At 41.7% G+C, this 8685-nt stretch overlaps 1 protein-coding gene across 1 annotated transcript in view; it reads left to right on the top strand.

The window, feature by feature from the left end:
* LOC106808549 (ubiquitin conjugation factor E4 A-like) overlaps positions 1-8685 on the top strand; it is a 17709-nt gene that overhangs the window by 1744 nt on the left and 7280 nt on the right. Inside the window, exons 2-15 of the mRNA XM_014811345.1 lie at positions 984-1097; positions 1198-1295; positions 1735-1905; positions 2186-2330; positions 2533-2732; positions 3235-3420; positions 3887-4004; positions 4357-4516; positions 4775-4964; positions 5873-6002; positions 6432-6691; positions 7253-7407; positions 7776-7968; positions 8206-8392. Of these exons, the coding sequence (XP_014666831.1) occupies positions 984-1097; positions 1198-1295; positions 1735-1905; positions 2186-2330; positions 2533-2732; positions 3235-3420; positions 3887-4004; positions 4357-4516; positions 4775-4964; positions 5873-6002; positions 6432-6691; positions 7253-7407; positions 7776-7968; positions 8206-8392 (2307 nt within the window). The remainder of the gene's footprint in view (positions 1-983; positions 1098-1197; positions 1296-1734; positions 1906-2185; positions 2331-2532; positions 2733-3234; positions 3421-3886; positions 4005-4356; positions 4517-4774; positions 4965-5872; positions 6003-6431; positions 6692-7252; positions 7408-7775; positions 7969-8205; positions 8393-8685) is intronic.

Here is an 8685-nt window from a genome sequence, read left to right as displayed (position 1 = left end):
AGTCCGTTGTCACGAGCACCAAAATGTAACGTTGGAATGTGCGTTGATGTCGAAATGATGTAGAAACAGATCCAAACTTGTGTGGTAAACTGTACAAACTTTAATAACTCATACACAGTGTCGTCGCATCGCACAAAGAGACAAAGAACGCCGCACACGCGCATACGCGCGTGTGCTCACTCTCGCGCCCAGCACCCCAATCCAGAATCCCCCATTCTATTCCATCTCTCCCTATATATTCGCCCAAAACTCCCTACATCTTGAACGCACATGTCACCCGTTCTGTCTAGTTCCAACCGTTCTCCTCATTTCACACTGACTCTCGAAACTGCCTAACCTAACCACGTCCTGCCATGCTGTCTAGCTGGACTATGGCTAAAACAACTACCCGTCTAGCTCCACTGACTAATTCATGTAACGTATAAAATAGACGTTTACAGCTGGAGGTACGGCAGCCGTATCTCCAATTTACGAGGCTGGAGGTCCGGCAATTCATTCACTTTCATACAAACGAGACAAAGATGAAAATAAATGGATCATGTATGAAAATTAACATTATTGTAAACTTTACATCAGAAGATCGCAAATAATTGCCTCAGCCCTCAAACAAATGCCAAAAAGGGCTTCAACGAACGACGGCTGCCGTACCTCTAGCCACTTCGTTGATCTTATTTTCCTGTTGTAGTGGTGGGACTTTAATGTAAAAGTATACGCATACATGTATAGTTTGTGTTCCTTTGGAGTTGACTGGGCAATTCCCCCTCCCCTTACACATGCACACACACGCTACACACTATCATGACTATGGCCCTGTAAATGCATAAAAAGTATGACAAGCATTCTTGATTACATTGTGGTTCTTGATCATTTAAATTTGATTGTCAACAACCTAACTATATAGTACAAACGTGTACATTTCAGGCTCAGATATGTTATACATAACCAAGCTATTATTACTTGGCTGTTTTCTCATTCTTTTTCAGATAAAAAAGAGACAAAAACGGAGCATACAGCTTTTGAAACCAGGAAGTTATTATCTGTCAGCTATCTTCTAGAGAGAATATTTCTTATTACTCTTGACAAAGGTAGATATTCATGTATGTATAATATATGTACATTTTTACCATAGACACATTCCAGAATTGTGTGAGTTAATTGTTTCTTTTACAATGTGTATAATTCTATGGTTTGGTCTAGTGACAGATGGGCTGAGACCTAGCTTCTGTGTGTACCTCGCTGAACTCCATGACACGTTGGAAGGCCAAACATGGCTGGACAGAGACTGTTTGGAACAGGTCAGTGCTTCACCCTTGTTGTTTTTATTGTATTTCTTCATTGTTCCACCAAGTTTAATTGGCGGGTGATTTTAGTACTATCTTTTGTAATATTGTATTACACCAATAAGACTCATATCAATATCGTTTCATTCATTGTTTTTTTCATTATAACATCATTGAGAAAAAAACATCATTGTCGCTGAGGCGACGGCTATACTATAAGAACTGATCTATGTTCTGAGTAAATTTTTACCCATACTTAACAACAGATTTTTGCTTTATTTAGTTATAAAAATTGAATACATTTGAAACTTGGCCATAAGTGTATTATTAACTTTTTCAACGGTGTCGTTTAACGTCATTTCAGTTATAGTCGCGGTTTTCAGGAACTTAACTACGATGTTAATGAGGGAATTGGTGTACATGTGCAAGTGATATTGTTTGCCATTGAACACAGGCTGTGTTTGAGAGACTGATGCATGATGATTCCGCGACAGCCGTGATTCCGACTCGAAACGCACAGCATTTGAACCGCGATGGCACCACTGCAGCAGCAGAGCCCCGCATTCTCCCCTACTTGTGTCAGTGCTACATCAGAGCATGCAAGGAGGAAGCACTTGCTGACAAGGTATGACAGAGATGTGCATATAGTTCTTGCAATTAGAAGAGACAGACATGATTGGATATGGTGAGTATAAATAATCTATCGCTGGAGTGTGAAAGTTTGGAAATTATTAGGGAGATGCATATTAACTTATCCCATAGTGTTACCTCTTGATAGACTTTGAAATCCGTTAGAAAGGACTGATGAATTTGATAAGATACAGGCTAATAGGAGTAAGATAAAAAAAACGAGGTATGTTTTATTCACAGTTTTATACATATTATGTGACGTTTTCTATTGTCAGACTTCCGACGAGGATATATTTCGCCACGTTCAGAATGTGATAGTATCGAATTCAAAGACAGCTCTAATTATGAACGAGCTTTATGCCAACCAAGATATACAAAGTCAACTTCTGACTATTTTTCATGAGCACATCAATTTTTCAGGTATTGCTAGAATATTGGCTCATTTACTTATTGTTCATTCTGGCATTAATGCATCGTCATTATTGTATAAACTCGCAATTACTGTTAAAATCAGCACATTACCAAATTGTTGCTAATACTAACATGACATATAGCATAGCATAGCATAGTCACGCTACAGTATATAAATATAGCTTTAAAAATTGCTCTTACCGTGTTTTAGAGTGCGAGGCAATGTATAGGTTCTTGGAGGCGGTTGCCGTGGCAGTTGATTCAGCAGACGAAGCAGAGCTTTCCGATATCTGGTCACCTGTACTAGAAGAGATGAGGAAGAGCATACTTGCGCTTTCGCTGGTCGACTCTGCGGCCTATCAATACATGGAGCTGCTAAAGTTTCTCACACATACAGCTTGCCTTGCTCGGGTATGGGAAAGCCAGTCGACGGAAATTCTAAACTATCGACATATCTGCCATGCATGTGGATTATTTGGTTTCTAACACTAACAGTAAAAGCTATCAAATCAGTTAGGTTTGAGTGCAAGTGTGGTTCCCGTTTGTGCATTTGTTTGCATCTGCATTTGCAACTGGTCATGATGAGTGGACAGATAATGACATGCCTGTATTCATATAGTTCAGGGTTTCTTATACATAGGAGGCACAATGGCGCACCGCCGCTGTCAAATTTAACATCGCCATTGTGAAAATGTTCCTGTATTTACTGATAAGTATATCCTGTATCTATATACCTATAAGTATATCAATACATCCTGTATTTACTGATAAGTATATCCTGTATCTATATACCTATAAGTATATCAATACATCCTGTATTTGAATCCATCATGCGCATTTTTTTCCCAAACTGGCCATTACCTCCTTTGTTTAATTTTCCCTCAGAAGAAACCCTGTAGTTGTTCTCGCACAGGTTGTGGTTGAGTTCACGACCCCGAAGAATCCAGACGATGGCCGAGCATATGAGACCAGCCTACTGGGATGCACCATGTCGCTCTCATGTCTCGTCAAGAACCCTGCTGCAGAGCATGGCTTCTTTGAAAATCCATCCTCCTCGTCTCAACAGGAGCACAAGATCACAGAGCAAAATGTGTGGCGGGTGCGTGCTACCTTTAGATTGCATTACAAAAAGCAATATATTAGAGCAGGTGCTTTTTGCTTTTTTTAAAGGAGAAGTTACATATGTTGTTACATTCAAGGTTGCTTTATACCCACAGCTGGTAGTTATATTATCTTTGATCACATAATGCATTTTAATGCCATAAATTGTAAAGGCATGACTGCAATTCATCCTCATGGTTTATAGGCACAATAAATCGAGCGCTTGCCAGATTGGTTCATGATAACCACAATTGTAAAATTTGGGCATATTCAGGTAATAAAGAATGTTGCTGTCTAGTAAATGGTCACTCTGATTACTGGTTGCTCTACCAGGTACCGAGTATATCGATTCGTTAGAGCTACTCTGACATGGACTTGCCTCTTTCTGTGCAGACTTTTTTTTATATCTCTAATGCTTTTGTTGTCTATGAGATGTATAAGGGTTTGTTGTGGCGTTCTTCTAGCCTATCAAGGAGCTGAACGATAGCGTGTATACTGTGTTTTACAACCTGCTGAGAGCATCCCCAGATATACGACATCGCATGCTCGGGTGGCTAGGAGGCTGTCTGCGTGCAAACTCAGGCTCGTTAACATTTCTTGTGTCTATTGTTTGTATGGCTGCGAGTACTTTCATGTGTACATAGTATCTGGGGTGACATCCAGATTAGATGCTCACAAACGAGTTGATCATTCTATGAAATACAGTATCGTATATATATATGTCTTAACTATGATCATCGTTGATAACAGTACCGTACCCACACACATGGACATAATTGTTCATTCCAATATCCTCAGTATAACTATCTTGTTGAAGTTGCGGGGAAAGAATCGCCAGCATAATTATAACTTGGATTTCAATAACAGACGTGGTCATTCGTTTATAATGAGAGTTGTGTTGACTGGTTGTGTCATGCTTGCTTTTACGTTTTAGGCAGGACGAAGCTGTGGACTAATCACCAGTTTGACGACGTCGTGAGCCCATATGCTTCTGATGGCTTTCTACTCAACCTGACTAATGTGCTGCTGAGACTGTGCAAGCCGTTCGCTGAACCGATGTCCCAAAAGCTTCTTCGCATTGACTTGTCCTACAGGTAGGTGTCAAGCGTCTTGACAGACATGTCAGCTGTAGAAACTGTCAAGCACTGGGTGGGAATACTGGATTAAGAATCTTGTCCAGGTTGCATGATATGCTCACGAAACTATTTCAAGTTGCATAGCAACAATCGTGATGCTTTAGCAATACGATTTACTCAAATTTCATAGAAACGTGACTGAAGAATATGCCACAAGCAACCGTCTTGGAAAATAATGCAATTGCGTGGTATTTACAATAATTTGTGTTCCCAAAGGATGGCTGTAGCTTCTAGTGATCAAGATGCTAAGGAGAGAGGAATCCACATGAGAGGTCTGGCAAAGGAGACTTGTCTAATACCTGCAGCAGAAGGTGATAACAACAACGGTGACACCACACAAGTCCGCTACAATTTTAGTACAGAATGCTTCTTCATGGCACATTACAGCTTCTACCTCGGATTCCAAGTAAGCAAATAATCTCTCTTCCTCTATTCTGTTTTCATTTCATTGCTAATTGTATCCCTCGCGACGAAATCGGCGGGGGTTACAATGGTTTCACGTCTGTCCAGCCGCCGCTCGCTGCCGCAGACACTTTCCCTTCTGCTCTATAACTTGACCCTTAACTGACCTAGTGCGACCAAACTTGGTATACTTACACATCTTAGGGAGAAGGTGTGTCGCGTACCAAAACCAGGTCACTGCAACCTTTATTTGACCTTGACATTGACCTTGATCATATTTCCCTTCCGCTCTATAACTCGGCGCTTAATTGACCTACCGCGAACCAACTTGGTATACTTACACATCTTGGGGAGAAGGTGTGTCGCGTACCGAAACCAGGTCACTGCAACCTTTATTTGACCTTGACCTTGATCTTCATCATATTTCCCTTCCACTCTATAAGTCAATTGACCTAGCGCGAGCAAACTTACACATCTTGGGGAGAAGGTGTGTCGTGTACCAAAACCCCTAAGGTAACCAAATTTGACATACTTGCACATCGCAGGCAGATGAGTTGTGTAACAAATCTTTGTCTTTGTGACTTATTTCACTTAACCTACCTTGTACGTCCTTACGGAGATATTTCATTCATACTAGATCACGGGGGATACATGTAGTTGGCGACAACTGCCATTTCTAGTTAAATCAACCATTCCCCTGTGTGTGCTAGGTTCCAAAACCAATTCAATGTTCTGGGTTAAGATAATTTTACCCAATGTTTATTGTTACTACTAAGCATCGTTATTGTTACACACTAACATTACCAGTGCGGCTGCTGTTGTAATAAATACTACTGCTATTACTCGTAATGGTCTTACTGCAACTACCACCTCTTACATTACTGTTATTTCACATGCAATTATTATTGCTAGGTAGTGCATGGAAAACTAGTGAAGCTTTCACAGGAACTGGGACGGATACAGAGGGTATGGGAAGATGCACGGGACATGGCTGGAGATAGCAACGACAGTGTGCGGAGAATACACCAAGCCATGGATAAGGGTGAGAGCTAAAGACAACGTGTGGAAGTTTACATAAACTTTACATTCTTTCTTCTTCTGTACAATGTGATGCTCATGGACCTACCATTCTTAATTTATGTAAAACATATATCTGCTGTTCTGCCTTCATACGTGTGTATATATGAACCAGATATACCTCCCCTTTTGTGTCATTTTGAATTTCATATATTTGCCCTTGGTATTTTATTAGGAATCGCATACCTGACATTTATGTTGTTATCAACTTTATGTACCTAGTTGTATATGCTTGCGTTTCAAAATCTGATCAAATATTCTTATTAATTGTAAGTAAATGTAGAATTGAAACATGTTTAACGTATGATGTTTCATCCTACTGGAATCGGTAGACATTGCCACGATCGCAGACCACTGTTACTTCTGGTCCAACACATTAAGGACATGCTTGCAGGAATGACTCGCTTTCTGTCGATGAAAGCTGGTCTCTTGGAGCCACACTCTCTTGAACTGGCGCTCAATTTTCACGTTGCCACGGCGACGCTCCTGAATCATCTGGGAAGCAGCCGGCCTGGTGCTGCGGACTACCAGCCGATGGTGTTCCCTTTGGTTGAGGAAGGTTCAGAGTCGCTGGAAAACATACCGGAGTTCATGATGGAGAACGTCGTCGACTTCATGACGTTTCTGCGGCGATTTCAGGATGACATGTTCCAGGTAATTAGGAAAAGTGGTTGATTATGTGTGCAGTGAAGGTTAGTTAAGTGTGTAGGCCCCCCTAAAATAATTCTGGGTTTGTTAAACTGTAAATTTTTTTACGTATAACTATATATGTTCCAGGTAATTAGGAAAAGTGGTTCGTGATGAGTTTTCGCCCGCTAGATGAGAGCTTACCTTCAATGGCTTTCTTATTTATAACATGTTACATTTGGCTTAAAGATTGCACAACCAGACTGCAAATCAATATAATGATATTGTGTTTTATCATTTCTTCATTGATTATGTGTGCAGTGAAGGTAAGTTAAAGGTGTAGGCCCCCCTAAAGTGCTGGGTACGTTAAACTGTAAATAATACATGTTTTTTATCGTGGCCTTGTCCTGAAAGGGTAGTTGCATTCAATGGTCACTACGTTGTGTAACCACCTGTCAGACGCTGGTTTGGATATACTCATGGATTCAACACAGTCATAGTGAAGGAACGTGTCAGGTACATTTGTGTCAAAGTGTCGTGTAAGTTGTGGTGTATAGTTAGTGGCTAAGCCGTTGCATTGTCTTGCAGACTGCGGGTTCACAATTGGAGCACCTAATGACATTGACGCTGGTGTTCATGGGATCTCCGGCTAGAATGCGCAACCCCCATCTGCGAGCCAAGCTAGCTGAGGCTCTAGAAGCACTCATGCCACATCAGGACCAGCGGCTCACCATGGTGTCAATGTGAGTAGTTTGCTGATGACAGATGTAATGTGCCACAAGTTTTCCTGTAGTTGCCATGTCCCGATTAAAATTGCTTGCAACTGCTCGCTACCAATTGTACAAAAACGCATGAATCGGTTCTTCATTAAAGCATTTGGTGGTCATATTAGCTTATATTTGGCAAGTTTTTTTTTTTCATAGTGTTGAATGCTCTCGACACAATAACTTTGCACTTAAAATACAGTTCTATGTGTAGACTTACATTCCGACAGGTATTGAAAGATTCGAATTTAATTAAAGTGTGCGAGTGTTTTAAAGAGGTATACTTTTGCGCTAACTGACCTCAGCCGGGTTTACTACTTCACATGCTATTTGGCATCTTGCGTTAGGTTGAATCGTCGGCAGCTGTTTGTGGCGCACCCGCACATCCGTGAACTAGCTGCGACGCTGCTCCACGTGTTTGTGAGCATCGAGATGACGGGACAGTCCGTCCAGTTTGAGCTCAAGTTCAACTACCGGCGACCGATGTACATCGCACTCGAGTATATCTGGGGGCTGGATTTGCATAAGCAACGAATAAAGGTGCGGCTCGTGCAAGCGGTGATGAAAGACTGCTCCCGTGGGCTTGACATAGGGTTGTTCACATTGGTACGCGTGGGGCATATTCGTGTTTGAGAGAACAAGAGTATGTATCGTGACAGCAGACCGCCGCAAACAGTTCGGCATAATTCAATATTGTTGCGATGAGAGCGGTCGCGAGGTTCGCACATCTGTATCATCGCCAGCTTTGCGAATCTCGTGCTGTTGCTGTTGCTGTAGGAGCTGGCAGACCACGCGTTGCAGAACATTGAAGCGACGGATTCTCCGCTGTTCCTCCGCTTCGTCAACCTCCTCATCAACGACGCCATCTTCCTACTGGACGAGGCTCTTCAGGTACCGTCCGATCTTATTCCGATCAACCAGTCTTCCATCAAATACTTAGACCTAATTGCGATTTTAATAATAAGTAATTTTGTACATGCGTCTCGTACTTTTGAGATTTTTAGCTCACCTTGACATCGTCAAGCTGAGCTATTGCCATGGGTCGTCGTCCGTCGTACGTCCGTCCGTCCGTCCGTCCGTCAACATTTCGCTACGGTCAACGATAACTCAGGAATCATTTGACCCACATGTTTGAAATTGGGTGTAGTTGTTACTGCTATGCTCCCATATTAAACGTCCTATTTTGAAGCACGCCAGTCGACGTACTTTCGAGCCACGGCAATTTTTTTGGCAAAAATGGGAATTGCCATTAGTCAG

This window comes from Priapulus caudatus, unplaced genomic scaffold (genome assembly GCF_000485595.1).
Source record: "Priapulus caudatus unplaced genomic scaffold, Priapulus_caudatus-5.0.1 Scaffold1, whole genome shotgun sequence".
Lineage (NCBI taxonomy): Eukaryota > Metazoa > Priapulida > Priapulimorpha > Priapulimorphida > Priapulidae > Priapulus > Priapulus caudatus.
Note: the sequence above shows the minus strand (reverse complement) of the source record. Positions and strands in the feature narration are given on the sequence as shown.